Source organism: Cupressus sempervirens, chromosome 11 (assembly GCF_028749045.1).
Source record: "Cupressus sempervirens isolate cs-2001-9-10 chromosome 11, ASM2874904v1, whole genome shotgun sequence".
In the NCBI taxonomy this organism is placed as follows: domain Eukaryota; kingdom Viridiplantae; phylum Streptophyta; class Pinopsida; order Cupressales; family Cupressaceae; genus Cupressus; species Cupressus sempervirens.
Window position 1 is genome coordinate 303,500,875 of NC_143128.1, and position 17,373 is coordinate 303,518,247.

The 17,373-nt window shown below is 35.4% G+C and overlaps 1 protein-coding gene across 2 annotated transcripts in view; it reads right to left on the minus strand.

Annotated features, from left to right (window-relative positions):
- Positions 1-1,602: 1,602 nt before the first annotated feature.
- LOC149529334 (alpha-soluble NSF attachment protein 2-like) overlaps positions 1,603-17,373 on the minus strand; it is a 131,029-nt gene continuing 115,258 nt past the window's right edge. Inside the window, exon 9 of one of the 2 annotated variants that reach the window (XM_089810237.1) lies at positions 1,603-1,674. In XM_089810237.1, coding sequence (XP_089666363.1) covers positions 1,603-1,674 — 72 coding nt within the window. Of the gene's footprint in view, positions 1,675-9,967; positions 10,530-17,373 lie in introns of those variants that run through there. The other variant, XM_089810236.1, reaches the window with a different exon arrangement.

Below are 17,373 nucleotides of genomic sequence, written 5' to 3' on the forward strand. Positions count from 1 at the left end.
AGTTATTCGAATTCTCAAGTTAAGCATTCAAATAGATCAAAAATTCAAATTGAAAGATAAAATAAAAAGGTTGGAGAAAGATTGTAAAATAATTCGAATTGCCAAAACTATTAATCGATTAGCTATGCAAAGTGTTATCATTTAAGAGCAAAGGATATTAAATTGAAAAGGAATAAGTTGGAAAGTTGGAATTCAAAAATTATAATAATTCTAAATTTATTATAATTTGAATACTATTAAAGTCTTATATGTACCTATAAACGTCACTTTATTAAATTATTTAATTTTAATGGTGCCAAATCATTTACTATTATATGCACATTTATTAAAATAATATAATGAAAGATAAATTAAAATCTGTTGAGATATGTTTTATATTTTAACCCAATTATTTTAATTAAATTATTTATTTAAATAACTCATACAATTCCATAGATGTATCATATTTCAAATCACTAGGTCCTCTACTTGTCTGCCCAGTGATGGTGATACCCTGCCTAATTCCTTTCTGACAATGCTTCCACCCCTTCGACATGCTCCCTGCAAGGAATTTCTTTGTAAATAAATTATAAATTATTTAATCATAAATAACAATTAACCTTCATCTCAATTCCATGAATTCACAATTAATGATCAACTAGCATGTCATCTTCACTTGAAATCATAATGACCAACTATCTTAACATTTCGCCAGATTATATCAAATTAAATTGCCAACTGACTTCATGCGGACCTCAATGGCTATATATTTTAAGCTAGGTCAAAAATTGGGATGTAACATAATTATTACAATTTGAATACTATTAAAATCTTATATGTACCTATAAACATCACTTTATAAAATTATTTAATTTTAATGGTGCCAAATCATTTAATAGTATATGCATATTTATTAAATTTATATGATGAAAGATAAATTAAGATCCGTTGAGATATATTTTATATTTTAACCTAATTATTTTAATTAAATTATTTATTTAAATAACTCATGCAGTTCCACAGATGTATCATGTTTCAAATCGCTAGGTCCTCTACTTGTATGCCTAGTGATGGTGATAACCTGCCTAATTCCTTTCTGACAATGCTTCCACCTCTTCGACATGCTCCCTGCAAGGAATTTCTTTGTAAATAAATTATAAACTATTTAATCATAAATAATGATTAACCTTCATCTCAATTCTATGAATTCACAATTAACAATCAACTAATATGTCATCTTTACTTGAAATCATAACAACCAACTATCTTACCATTTTGCCAGATTATATCAAATCAAACTGCCAACTGACTTCATGCGAACCTCAATAGTTATATATTTCAAGTTAGGTCAAAAATTGGGATGTAACATAATTATTATGATTTGAATACTATTAAAATCTTATATATACCTATAAACATCACTTTATTAAATTATTTAATTTTAATGGTGCCAAATCACTTAATATTATATGCACGTTTATTAAAATAATATGATGAAAGATAAATTAAAATCCGTTGAGATATGTTTTATATTTTAACCCAATTATTTTAATTAAATTATTTGTTTAAATAACTCATGCAGTTGCACAGATGTATCATGTTTCAAATCATTAGGTTCTCTACCTATCTGCCTAGTGATGGTGATACCCTACCGAATTCCTTTCTGACAATGCTTCCACCCCTTCGACATGCTCCCTGCAAGGAATTTCTTTGTAAATAAATTATAAATTATTTAACCATAAATAAAAATTAACCTTCATCTCAATTCCATGAATTTGCAATTAATAATCAACTAACATGTCATCTTCACTTGAAATCATAACGACCAACTATCTTACCATTTCGTGAAATTATATCAAATTAAATTACCAACTTCATGTGAACCTCAATGGCTATATATTTCAAGCTAGGTCAAAAAGTGGGATGTAAAATACCATTCCCCTTGTTGTTCATCATCCTTGATGAACTTGAAATTACAATGAATATTATAAAGGAGTATTTTAAAATTGGGATGTAACATGAGATCACAAAGAATACCCCATGACACGCCTGGGCTAGACTATACTGAGCACCAATCATCTACCGAGGAAGGTGAATCATGAAAGAGTGAAAAATAGAGGAATGCAAAGCCAAAAAACAATAAACCTAAATGTTATCACTGTAGAAAAGCATGTTTTACAACAAGTGTTTGGAGAAGTAAGATTAGAAAGTCAAATCCTAAGCCCAAATTCAATAGATATTGTTTTAATTGTAATAAGCATGGACATCAAGAACATGTGTAGATCAAACATTAGGAATACACTAGTTGCACATAGATTTGAAGGATATTGATACAATTGTCAAAGGTATGGTCATAGAGCACAAGATTGTAGATCCAATGCCAAACCTAACTGGACACCAAAGAAGCTAGGAAATGTACCTAAGAAAGGTAACACAATTAATTGGGATTACAACACATGGTACAATTGTCAGTTATGCAACAAATATGGTTATATTGCAACAAATTGAAATAGGACATATTTTAATGGTAATCCAAGAGTTGGATGAATGGAAGTTTAGTTTATTATAGTTATCACAAGATTGGACATTTAAACAAGAACTGTAGAACCCAAGCACCCACACCTAGAGATGAATAAAACAAAGGTAAAGATATTATTGAAGCAGAATAGACAAGAAGTTACATGGAGAAAGAAGGAAGAAGGTAGCAGCAGTATGAAAAATGATGTCAAGGTCACCCAATCCAATAGATCAGGTGATCACACCACCTCAAACTAAGCAATCAAGGTATGTACAATCCATCAAAGTATATCTCAAGTCAAAATAACCATAGGACAAAATGCAAACACAAGAATCTTTATATATATATATATAATTAATCGCTAAAAATAATAATCCTAAACTTCATCAATTTCTACACATTTTATTAGTTTACTTCACTTTCAAATTCTAAATAATAATATCATTTTTAAGTCATTGATGTTGAACAGTTATACTTTTGTTAGTCTTTTCCTTTGTAAAAATGGTGGCACAAGTTTATATATATATAATTTGACTTAGAAAAAATATATCTTAAACATTTTCATTGTTTCCTCTAAGACATGAAATAAACAAGAAAATTTGGAACCAAATGGCATTTTTAATCAAATTCAACGTAATAAATCTTAAGATATAACTAAGAAGCCTTTTATCCTATCCATGCTACATTCTTGACTCTGGCTTTTATTTTCTCAAATTAGTTTAAAATTATTTGCAAATTCATGTGCATGTCTTATTGTTAATGGCATCCAACCTCATTAATCTGGCCTCTTTAGATCCATTGAGTTGGGTTCTTTGTTAAAGTATTTGATTGTCTTATTGCTTTGATGCACTTTCCAAAGTTCCTCAAAAAAAGAGTTAGACATCTCTAAGGTTCATTTCACGTAGCTCACTTAGTCGCAAGCCAATGATAACTTCAATTGGAACCTTGTAAGAAAACCAACCCTCATAATGATAATTGGGCTTATGCCTTCATATGACCCACTAAAAAATTAGGTGTATTATACTAAACCTTGATGGAAGAATTGGAAATGGCATGATGGTGATTTTTTTACAATTGCAACACTAAATTTTCCTATGATTTAAAGTTGAATTTGAGATCATCTCTGTAATATTTTTTTACGCATGTTATACACTTTCAAAAAGTTCAAAAGGAGATTGTGGAGTCCAAATTGTTAATTTCCTCTAGTGTTCTATTTATCATGACCTTCCAATTAGCAACAATACGATGCATTTGATGTTGATAATCCAAGATGATAGTTTGGTAGGTAGCCAAAATTCTATTGCATTTATTTTTGTTATTCACTCCACATAAATGGTCTAACAATGGTTTCATGGTGTCTGACCACTAAGACTCAAGCTTTTTATAAAGCATCGTGTTTATTTGTAATGGAGCCAATTTTCTAACATAGTTCACCCATCTAAAGAATGCTTTTAAATCAGAATATTTGTTGCATCTAGAAATATAAGAATTCTATTATTGTCATTTTTATTGTGGATTCCCATTTTTGTATTCACTTCAAATCATTAATGTTCTCTAATGTGCTCATTTGGATACATTTTTAGACCAATAAAGTATCTCTCAAGTCAACATATTCAAAACACATGATCATTATTGCCCCCACACTCTTGATAGGGTTTTGTCTCCTTCCTCTACTTGGAATAGTTCCCCCATTAAATACAATAATTAGGAATTTAAGAAATTAAGCCAAAACTATGTCATAACAATAATGAAAAATGAATTATAATGCAAATACACTCTCTCTCAAAATCGATAAACAAACATATTTTAATTTGAGATCATATTTTGGGTCATAGTTGATGGATTGTAAATGAGTTCATCTAGATCAAACCCCTTGGTAGACCTTTATGTGTGTGTGTGTGTGTGTGTGTGTGTGTGTGTGTGTGTATACACGTATATATGTATATATACATATACATATGTTTATGTATATATACGTATAGGTGTGTGTGTGTGTGTGTGTGTGTGTGTGTGTGTGTGTGAGAGAGAGAGAGAGAGAGAGAGAGAGAGAGAATATTTTTGTGTTTGCTTCAAAATTGGCAAAATGGAATTAGAATACCAAACTTCTAATTTTGTTTCAAAACTAGGTTTTCAAACTTCCTACTAGCAAGTAGGAATTGAAAATCAAAGCTTGGTCATGCTTTTTGAGGAGTTTAAAAATAATAGTTTGGACTACTTTTTAGAGTCTACCTACAACTCCAAGCTTATGCATAAAAATGTGTCTTCCCACTCATCTTTCGAGTGAAACAAATGATTCAAGTAAAATCCAAAAAATAGGAATGAACATTTGCAAAACCTTGATTTGGCTAAATTGAGAATTGTAGAAATCTCAAATCTCAATTTCTACAATTCCACAAACCAAATGGACCCTAAGAGATTGCCCCCACACTCTTGATAGGATTTTGTTTTCTTCCTCTACTTGGAATAGTTCCCCCATCAAATACAATAATTAGGAATTTAAAAGATTCAACCAAAACTACGTCATAACAATAATGAAAAATGAATTCTAATGCAAATACCCTCTCTCAAAATCGATAAACATACATATTTTAATTTGAGATCGCAAAAGTTAATTTTGAATATAATATTTTTGGTCATAGTTTGATGGATTGTAAATCAGTTTATCTAGATCAAACCCCTTGGTAGACTAAATTTTACACACACACACACACATATGTTTATGTATATATGCATATAGATGTGTGTGTGTGTGTGTATGTGTGTGTGTGAATTACCAATACAATGATACTAGAAAGTATATTCCTCCTTTTAATAGTGTTCTTACACAACTAAGTATACAGTAAATACTTTTTAAATACTATGCCACTGCATTATCTTAGATGAAATGTGCATTATAGTTCATAACAACAAATACACAGAGGGAATGTTTGAATATTTTGAAGACCACTTCCACTCTTTTAGATTCCATTAAAATAATTTAGAGTACTTAGATAATCTAATGGGAGACATAATTAATATCAAAGGGAAGAATGAATGCATATTAACTGGTGCCAAAAAGATTGAACAAGAATGAATAGATAACAAATGTGTAAAGATAAATAAGAATAACAATGAAATTCAAATGGATAAGAATCCAACTATTAGGATTAACCACGGACAAAAATAACAATTACATGCAAATATAACCAATATCGGAAATAATAAGTCATACAGAAGAGAACACAAGACACAAAAATTTAGTGTGGTTCACCCAATCCCTGGACTATATCCACCAAACAACAATTCCAATATTCTTGTTATTCAATGACTACAATCTGTAATCACTTATAGCTCAATACTATTGCAAGAAGATACAATCTCATCATACATTATGAAATCCTTAACCCTAAGCCATTTTATACAAGCTTTTGTCACTTAAAAAATTAGGGCTAGAATAAGTCGTCTAATAGAAAAATAGCATTCAATGTCTTTTACAATAATAAAGTCATTTGAGCTTTCGGGGGTGCTGCCCTTGAAAACCCCCATGGAGGCATTGTTCTTCAACCTCAACCTGTACTGTGACAAGGAGTACTATTGTTGTGGAGTTTGATCAGTCTCCAAGTGGGAGATTGTTGTGATGTGAAACCTAATCAAACTCCGAAGTTAATTTTTTCCACTTTATTCAACATGATTTCCCCCTAGATCATTACTACGACACTTTGGGGGTAGCGCCCTCAAGACGAGGTCAAGGGGTAATGCCCCAAGTGTGTTTCTATCATAATATAGGGTGGGGTCAAGGGGCAACGCCCCCGTAGGGGTTTTCGTGGGAAGCTCCCTTGAAAACTCAAATGACTTTATTATTGTAAAATGTGTCAGGTGTTATTTTTCTATTGGACAACTTATTCTAGCCCTAATTTTGCATGCGGCAAAAGCTTGTATAAAATGGTTTAGGCTTAGGGATTTCATAACGTATGATAAGATTGTAGCTTCTTGCAGCGATAATGAGCTATAAGTGATTACGAATTGTAATCAAGTTGTAATCACTGAATAATAAGAATATTGGACTCGTTGTTTGGTGGATGTGGCCTATAGATTGGATGAACCACATTAATCTGTGTCTTGTGTTCCCTTCTGTGCGATTTATTATTTTTGATATTGTTTCTTATTAAGGAAAGCAGGCTTTGAAGGGTGCCTGAAACCCTTTACACAAAAGATTTTCAACAGAGCCCTAACAAAGAGACTACAGACAAAAGAAGAAACAAGTCCCCAACCAACAAAGGGGGACTAGGTCGACCCTACAAATAACACAGTGTGTTTCTGCCACCAAGTACAACTCAAAGCAATTAAGACCTACCCCCATAAGAGTGAGATCTAAGAAGACAGTCCAAGGAATGTTGGGAATGTTTGTATTTTTTGCCTTTAACCTTTGTCCAACCTTCCTCCACCCGAGAAGCCTCCTCCTCCCAAACCAAAGCCTCGCCAACTGACCCAACCGGAGAAGCAAGTAAGATCTCATCCAAACCATTGACCAACAGAACCCGAACCGTAGAGGAAGGGGAGCCCGCTACTCCCATATCCCCCAACGAATCAAGATCTGGACCAACTGAAGTAGGGCAACTATCACGCTCAGCACCCACAAACTGGGGGACATCCTTAAGGGCAACATCTTTAAGGACTATGTAATGATGAACCAAAGCCCCAGACCACAAAGAGGGTCTTTTCTTTGATTTCCTAACTTTCGCAGGGCAACGAGCAACAACATGACTAGTCCCGAAGCAAACCCTACAACGGAAAGGAATTCCTTCATAGTCTAGAGTCTGAATCCAAGAACCATTAGGGACCTCAAGTTTGATCTTCTCAGGTAGTCCTTGCGACGTATCCACCACCACAAAGATGCGAGCATAAGTAGAATGCAGGATATCAAAAGATTTGGAGTCCACCATTTGGAAGTCACCAATGGCATCTCCCACAACTTCAAGAACTGAATCTAGCCACAGGTGAAGGGGAGATTAGGGAGTCCAACCCAGAGAGGCATAGGAGCAAATGATTCTGTTGCAAGATCGAAACCCTCGTGCCAAGGTTTGGCCAACAGAGGGTAAAGATCCTCCCAATTTGAAGCGGCTACATAAAATAGTCCTCCTATCCTCAACATCATTGAATTTAACGATGAAGAAAACCCTAGCCACAAGGAAAATATGTATAGATTCTAAAATCAGAGGTTCCTAGTGCTTGGAAATCCAAGCGTGAAGAGCATGAAGTGAAGGCCAAAATCCCTAGAATCTAAAGATAGTGGCTCTTCGAGAGAAATCCGCAGCCATGAGAGAGATTTCTTCAGCAATTTCATCATCCAGAGCTAATAGAATCGGAGAGCTGACCGCAATAGGATTCACCACCGAGGACAAGATCACACGCTCCACTATAGGAACTCCTAAGCCATGGACAACAGCCCCGAACGCAACAACGTATGCAAAGGATTTGCTCCCAGCAGGACGGACACCGGAAGTCGACCGAAGTGGAACCCCCGAGGAGCTACCGGGAGGGGCCATGGACTGAGTGTAGAGCACTGGGTGGAACAAACGCATCGAGCGGGAACACAAGATTTTAAAATTGTTATAACACCCCTTTAAGGACCTATTTGATTTTTGGAATAGGAATAGGAAATTAGGAACATGTTTTCTAATTTTCCGTTTGGTGCCTATTTTTTGATATTGTTTATATTTGCATTTATTGTTATTTATGTATGTGGTTAATCCTAACAAGTGGTATCAAAGCAAAGTGTCGTGATTAATTTAGAGCACTTGACAATCTAATAGGAGACATAATTAATTTCAATTGGAAGAACAAATGCATATTAATTAGTGCCAATAAAATTGAACAAGAATGAGTAGATAACGAATGTATAAAGATAAATAAGAATAACGATGAAACAAGAATGGATAAGAATCCAACCACAAAAGAATGAGAAAATAAGATGGATAAGAACCTGCCACAAATTTTAAGATAGAGTTAAAAATTATCAATATGTTATTGAATTAAAGACAATCCAAAAGTTAATGCATTCAGGTCTGTTTGGTTCATGGAATTCAAAACACAGGGATTTTTACAAACCTTGGTTTAGCCAAATCAAGGTTTTGCAAATCTTCATTCCGATTTTTGGGATTTTACTTGAACCATTTGTTTCACTCGGAAGATGCGTGTGAAGACACATTTTTATGGGTAAGCTTGGAGTTGAAGGCAAATTTCAAAAAGTAGTCCGATTTATTATTTTTACACTCCTTAAAAAACATAACCAGGTTTTGATTTTCAATTCCTACTTGCTAGTAGGAAGTTGGAAAACTTAGTTTTGAGGCAAAATTGGAAGTCCGGTATGCTAATTCCATTTTGCGAATTTTGAAACAAACGCAAAAAATTTCAAATCTAGATTTTGAAAAAGCCAATACCTGTCATCTTCCACGAACCAAATGGGCTGGCGGAAAAAAAGAAAAAGTCCAAACAATCCCATCAAGGTCTGCATGGGTATGCTAATCTCACAAGTAGAAATAATATTTCTATAATGTTAACCTCTGTATTTAGAATTCTGACTTAATTCTAAAGGTGGAAATCTTCATGGTACTATGACATATGAGAAAACCGTCATCAACCTCAGTATAGACAAGTTTATTTATTATGCTTAAGAGTGCATTTTTTTTAAGAATTTACTCAAGCACTATAAGGAAAGTACTTTCCCAATATTTACCTAGCGGCCTCAAATCTCAACTATTTCATTATTTCATCACACGAGACGTGACTTAAAAACTCACATTTTCCAGGCACGGATCTCATTAAGGATCCGTTTAAACATGCATGCAATTCATGCATCAACTTCTATTTGTGGATTATTTCAATCTAGAAGATAACAATTACTGGTCTAACTCTTTACAAGCTATCTTGTTCACCAGTCCTAACATTCATTGAATGAAGTCTTCAAGCTTTAGTTTATCTTTTTAAAACCTGATTTCAATCAAGGCCTTCAAAACATTTACACGGAAAATCGAAAGTCTACAAACTGAACTCTTATGATAAAAAAAGCTAGTACTCAGGTCACATCTACTCCATGGAAAAACACTTATGCACTATCTCAAAACAACTAGGAAGATTGCAATAAAGAAATCATGTTCTTAAAAAATGTTTAGAATTATTTCTTATCCCAAAAAGTAGAGAAAATTGGAAGTGCCAATTTACTCAGAAGGCACATCTGTCCATGGCAACTTAATATTTTATCTGTTTACTTGGTGGTAAGTTTTTTCAAACTTTTCAACGTCCATGCTAAATTAGTCAATCATTTGTCTAAGAGAAAAAACAATCTTTATAAATTCTGGTAAAAAGAAATGGTACAAATCTCTATTAGAAACAGTTTTGTAATAAACACCAACCCACGGAATTAAAGCGTATAGATGCAAGAAGCAATGCATATTCTATCTACCTACAAAATTACTCTCAAGCCACAAGGGGTGCGCATGAGACATATACAAAATTTTAGTTCTCTTGTCAAAGCTTACAGAGTTTTTTTCCTTTTTGTTAAAATATACGGAAGCTTTCAATTACTTCTGAATTGTAATTCATATAGTCCCCCCTTGCTGAGAGTTGTGACAGGGGCCAGTTAAAAGGGATTACATTCTTTAAAATCTTAGTCAATGGGGAATACATTTGAGAACGAAAAGCCGAAAGCAATAGATATTATTGTCATTTCTCACCCCTTTGCCTTACAATTATAAGTGGGTCCCTTCACCTTAAAATTATTGCCAACATGGATGGAAAAGGGGTGCTGTTACTGTAATGGCTACTTGTGTAGCAGAGTCAAATCCCACAACATTTAAAATCTGATTTTGATCCTATAAATGAATTGCAGCATAGTTTCTTACGCGACCTTGAATATTGGATCTACGGGAAAACCTACAATGAAAGCACTGATGCATCACACAGTCAGAACTTTCTAAGTAAGGTCATCCTCTTCCAATTCTTTGGTCTTCAAAGAATTCTTCGCACGTAACAACAGAGTAGTTTTCCATTGATCCTGTTCCATTTTAAAAAATTCACCATCAGGTCTCGCACATCAATCAAATACCATTATAAGTAGTCCAGTTTACGTTGGCATATTAAGTCAAACATCATAAAAAAAAATCTACATAAATGTCACAATTTTATTTCAAAATATATCGTGATTTTTAGTAGTGTCACCTTCTAATTTGCAAAGAGGAGTACATTATAAGAGCCTTCACCTAGAGTTTAGATTAAAGAAAACCTTACAGAATTTGTGCAATGGCTTGTAGACAATATTAAAGTGAAAATGTAGAGAGCCAAGCTTCAAAATAGATCATTGGTTAACATCGATGATTTTGATTATTAAACATCTTGAATAAAACTTTAGGGAGAACAGCACACGTGATGGATTTTCAAAAGCCTAGCAGAATGACTCCAACCATTTATTATTATCTCTTGTTTTGTAGATGCTACTGCCAGAACACTAAGTTCATGTGCACTGTAATTTAAAACCAACTCAACTTAAACGTGTGCATTTATGTTGATAGATATTGTGTATTTTTTCATTAGCCAAATTTTAAATAATTTCTGTCTGCAACATATCATGTGGATGATCTGCTCCTAATAATCCTTTGAAAATGTCTACATCTTTGAGGCTGGTGAGGCTCTAATTGTGATTGGTACACATAAAATCATGCTTTAAACTTTTAAGTGGAGACTTGCCAATGATATCTCCATCCATCTAGCAATACTCCATCTTGATCTCATTATCCTACATTTTTTCATGATTACAGGAAGTTACAAGCAAGTGTATTTATTCTTCCCAGGTGTTATAAAATAGATCTATGGTTACATTATATGCCCCCAAAACTATTTCTGCATTGACTTATTTTGCAGCATGACAATCTGTAAAATGCCTGCTTTGGTACTCAAGTTGCAGTCTTGAGTAGATTGTTTCTTAATTCTTTCCAGTTCCTGAGAAGTTGCCCCCATTTAATCAACAAAAATATACTTTTTATTGATTTCTTGTGTTATGATCCCTGCCCTAATACAATCAGATAACCCTACAAACTTTATTCCCTAGATCTGTATTGAAAACAACTGTAATATAGTGTACCTTAGGATCTACTTTACTGCACGGAGTAAATTTATCTCTAAATCCACACTGTATTGATTTAAAGCACTAGGTAATTTCATCAACCAAACAAAATTATCTTCACACAACTGCATACATTAGGTCACCTTGTGCTTTATATAAAGCATACCTGATAAGCTTTTATTATATACTTTAAGAGCTCCTCATCTGCAACACAAGAACTCTTGAACTACCCTATGGCAATAAGATGGAAGAAATGAACGAGCTGTATTATAACGTGCTTGACCCTTGATTCATTTGGTAATTTGGCAAGTTTCTAACTAAAACCCCTCAAAAGAAGAGGTCGTAAATATAGTTTTGAGACTCACCAACACCCACCAAGCCCTGAGCCAAGTGGCCCTCCGCAAATCTGGGAGAACCAGACTTAAGCTTGGCTAGAGTCTAGATGAGACTCGCCAAACTCACCTAGCTCAAGCAAGTCCCGATGCTCAAGCTCAGCTAAACTGGTTTTTTTCTTGTTTGAGTCTCCAAATTTTAATGTTGTAATGGTTTATGACCCCAGAATATACATGGAATGTAACATTTAATTGCCCATGTTTGTCTTTCAGTCAGTCTCATTCTTTTCACTGGAACGTACACAAAATATAACATTCAAGTATAAGCCAAAAGTGACTTAAAGTGATATTTCATGTCCATATTGTTAGGATATTTAAGAGTGGTTTCTAATATCTAGGAGTTAATTCTATGTTTTAGATCTTGTAAATTTTCAGGCTTACTCAAACTTCAGTAATCAGTAAGTTCCTATCAGCATTCTCTCTCTCTCTCTCTCTCTCTCTCTCACACACACACACACACAGACCCCTGTGAGGGGTGCTACCCTCAACCTTGTTTTGGAATTGCCCCAAAATCCCCATCAAACTATACTATATGCAAGTAAAAGGCCAATGATGAATCATGATCATAAAAATCAACATAATACATAACAAATTTCTGTATATTCATAGTTAGAAAAATATTAAGGCTGCTACATTCATCAAGGACCTACCTTAGACACCTTCATAGGAAGGACACATGCTCCTCTGAGTTGCTCTGCCATAGACTTTTAGTTTTTTTTTTTTTTTTTTTGTTTGGAACATTTGATGTCACTGATTTCATATTCCGTGAACTCTGTATACATTTGACAATATTCATATATCTAAGTGTGCTATTCTTTTAAGCTATAATTTGTGTTTATACTTATGTGCTTGATGTATACTTTTGTATGTGATCAAATTAACTTCTATTTGATGATGTTATTGAAGAGCACAAGATTATACTGAGAGGGGGGATCAAATGCTAAAAGAAACAATTATGCACATGAACACAATGACACAAAGATTTACGTGGAAACCCAATGTGGGAGAAAACCATGGCAAATAAATGTTTTTTTATATAAACTGTTCTTTTACAATGTTTTGTAGGCTACAACCTACTAGAGGCTCCAACCCCTATGTTTATGAGCACGACTCACTAGAAGCTCCAACTCCCACACTTCACAGGCTCCGACCTACTGGAAACACCAACCCCCACTGCTTATCTTCGTGAGCACCAACCCATTGCCAAAAAACTATTTTTTTGTAATGTCCCCTTCTCCGCGCCAACCTTAATGGTGCCTAGTTGGTCTATCTTTCCATCCGGATAGGCTAACAACATATGTTTTAGGATGCCAACCAGTCACAGGAGTTCGGCTTCTATTGAGGAGATTTAAATGGGAGATCCTAAGGTTTTAGTCACTTTATTTTATTAGATTGAAATGTAAAGTACTTCATTATTTAAAGTCACTTTAGGACAAATTGACTTAAGTGACTAAAAGATGAAATAGTTTTTTATCCCACATTGCTCAGTTGTTTGCATCTCCCACACTTTGAGGTGAAAAAAAGAAGCTCTTTGCATTGGGATTCACACAACGAATATATGATATTTCTACGAAATCCTAATGGTTGTTTAAAAAATTAAATGTGACTGGATAGTTCCTAAGGACGAAACTGCTTAAGGAAAAAGAGCGAGACTAGACGCAAACCTAGCCTTCACCATTTTCACTTCAGATTTATGTTTCCAGGATGATTAATATCTTTTAGCATTGGGAAAGCAGTGACAAGGAGTATTCTGGTATCTAAAGGTCATTAAGAAGTGACATGTACAGGTCGGTATGCGTGTTTAATGTTTGGAGGATTAAAAAGAAATAACAGTCTTTCCTAGACAATGAAATAATTTCCCACGTGAATACCTCCCATTCCAGTCAGTTGTGACTACATTGTTTAGCAACAAACCTCTAGATTTAATGTATAATGGTTAAGAGAACTGGACAAGGGGATCAGTTTGTTTCAAAATAGCGTTCTACACTGAATCTCATTAACCAAAAGGGCAGCGGGCTTTAGACAGTCACAGTTCAGTGGTAATTATCTCCAACAGTGCACATACATTATACTGGCAGAGTGCAGGTGCAATGGCGTAGCCCAGGAAGATAATGTTATCAGTATACAAGAACATACACTCGGGCATTTAAGATACTGTGAATGTGATAGGGAGAATGGAATATCACTATCATCTGAGTGAGCGTATCACAGTCAGTAATATAGTAAACATTGCAAACATCTGAACATGAGTGCAAGAAGGGCATTCCGACATCTCCAATCATCCTCAACACCCCCCCTACACTGTTAACGGGTTTGTATATTTGCTATCCATTCGTAGCTCAAACACTGTGAAATCTATAATGTCCACATTTCGAAATTTACCATTCACATGTGCATTAATGGTGTCGGTTTATTAGTTTGGTCATAGACTATTTCTTCAATATAGAGTTTTCCTTCATAATATCATTCCGAACTTGACTTCATTAGTTAAACTTATTATTTCATATTATTTATGTGAGAAAACAGTACAGTAGTTGGCAGAGGTAATATTACTTTAAGAATTTGGTTGTTGGACAATTGTTTGACAAAAAATTTATAGTTCAAGTGTAACATTTCTTATCAATTCTGACCAAGGACATTTTAGTGGTATCAACACTACAGGTCATGTCATCTTGTGGGTTAAACAAGAAATAAAATGGCAGCGGGGTATGAGGAAAAAACTTTATAATTTTAGTCAGTGGGTGAGGAATTGATTTTTGGAACCGGGGAACAAGCTAAACAGACTAAACAGGTTGATCAGTTTGAACAGGCATAACAGGTAAGCAACATTCAAATGGCACGTAATAAAACTAAATCGGACAAGGAAGTAAGGGAAACATTGCGGGCTATTAGGGATGGGCAAAATAACATAGTTGATGCTCTTCAGCAACTTGTAGTTAATATACAACAATTAGCCCTTGTTAATAGGAGAGCTCCGAGCCATCACAGTGGTGGTAGTAGTGTAGCGGGATCACCCCGAGCTATTAGGGCTCCCACACAAAACACTGACAGGTCTTTAGTGCCAGTTTTAATGCAAAGGAAGAGGCAGCACCACTAGCAGCACCAAATTTACTACCGGACAATGTTATGGCAATGTATGATGAATGGGATTTATTTCCTGATCCTATTAAACAAAATATGTCCTTTGTCCAATATCTAAATTAGAAAAGGGATTCAAATAAATAGTAGTAGGATAGGAGGCCTAGAGCACCAAACAGAGACTTCAAGCATGCTATGAACAAACTATCTCTCCCTACTTTTGATGGCAGCAGTAAGACATCTGCGAGAGCTTGGATTCACAAGCTAGACACATACCTAATACTTAAACCTATGTCAGAGATAGAAGTCATCAGATTTGTTACGATGCACTTAGAGGGAGCGGCATATGATTGGTGGCATCATAGGTTGGTTACCCAGGATCATGGTCTCATTACATCATATGAGACTTTCAGCTCTAAGTTGATTACTCGCTTTGACAAGAAGGATATAGAGGTCTATTACAGGGATTTGGCACAACTACGACAAGGTGGATCTCTAGATGATTTCATTGGCAAGTTTCAGCAGATCTCGGTGATGATTCCTAACATGACAAAACAACGTAAGGTAATGTTGTTCACCAAGGGTTTATAGGATAGATATAGAGGTTTGGTTAAGGTACGTAAACCAAATGCTCTAGATTATTAAGATCGCACACGATCTAGAGTCACCCTCTTCGATATTACAGCCTCCTAAGAAGACGTATAAGGGGACCACTTCTTTCCAAAAGAATAAAAACCAGCATAAGGCTATACCTCCCAAGATGGACTTTGAGACACGAAATGAACTCAGGAGGAAGAAGTTATGCTTCACTTGTAGAGAGCCATGGACACATGATCATAGATGCCTTGGCAAAGGCAAGATACATTATGTAGAGGTACTTTCAGAGGAAGAGGATGAGCAGCAGGAGGGCAACAATGTTGATGGCAGTGATGAGGAGAAGAACAAGGATCAACCACCTAGAGAAAGAAAGAAGGAAGGTACCCAGGGGTAGCCTCCTATCATAGCATCACTTTCTAGCGATCCCACAAAACCCCCCTTTCGTTTGAAAGGAATTGTTAGAGGACAATGTATTATATGTCTCTTGGATATGGGTGCCTCACATAACTTCATAAGCTCACAATGGGTTACCATGAGGAAGTTACAGGTTGACAACATACTTGAGTTTGAGGTTAGGGTGGCAGGAGGTGAGAGATTGAGATGCGTAGGGAAGGTGTCAGGACTTCCAATTCATTTTGATGATTTCCTTCTTGAGGCAAATTTTTATGTGGTAGATTTAGATGGACTAGATGCCATGTTGGGGAGATAGTGGTTACAGACCGTAGGCAAATATATGGTTGATCACGAGAAGATGCAGTTGGAGTTCTTATAGGATGGCTGACAAGTGATCATCAAGGCTATGTCAAAAGGGGAGCCCAGGTTGATTTCAGCCCATGGGATGGAAGCCATTATGAGGCATGATGACATGGAGTGGGCAGCACACTATTTCATTTCCTCTATGGCTACCTTAGAATTAGGACAATAGCTTCACATTGACATTCAGCCAGTGCTTGATAAGCACCAGAGGGTTTTTGAGGACATACCTCCAGGTATTCCCCTAGAAAGGGGGTTTGAGAATATCATTGAGTTGGAGGAGGGTGCCAAACCCATCATCATGACACCTTATCATCATCCCAGGCATTATAAGGAGGAGATAGAATAGACAATTAAGGAGCTTCTAGACATGGGACACATCAAGCCTAGCTCCAACCCCTTTGCTTCTTTAGTTGTATTGGTGAAGAAGGATGGCACTCGCATGTGTATTGATTAATGTCCTCTCAACAAGAGGACCATCAAAAACAGGTACCCAATCCCTCGCATTGATGAGCTATTGGACGAGTTACATGGAGCGGTTTACCTTTCAAAAATAGATCTCATATCAAGGTACCATCAGATACGGGTTCGTGAGGAGGTTGTGCATAAGACAGCCTTTCGATGTCATTATGATCACTATGAGTTCTTGGTTATGCCATTTTGACTCATTAATGCGTCAGCTACATTTAAGTCATGTATGAACCAAATTTTCGTAAGTAGCTGTGGAAGAGCGTATTAGTATTTTTTGATGACATTGATTTTCAGTAGAACTAGGGAAGAGCACTTGCAACATCTAGATGAGGTACTCAGTATCATGGAGGTGCACTCTTTGTTTGCAAAAGAGTCTAGATGTGAGTTTGGGTTGACTGAGATCCTCTACCTTGGTCACGTGATTGGTGCAAATGGGGTAAAGGTGCATCAAGAAAAGATTCAGGCAATCCTAGATTGGCCACCACCGA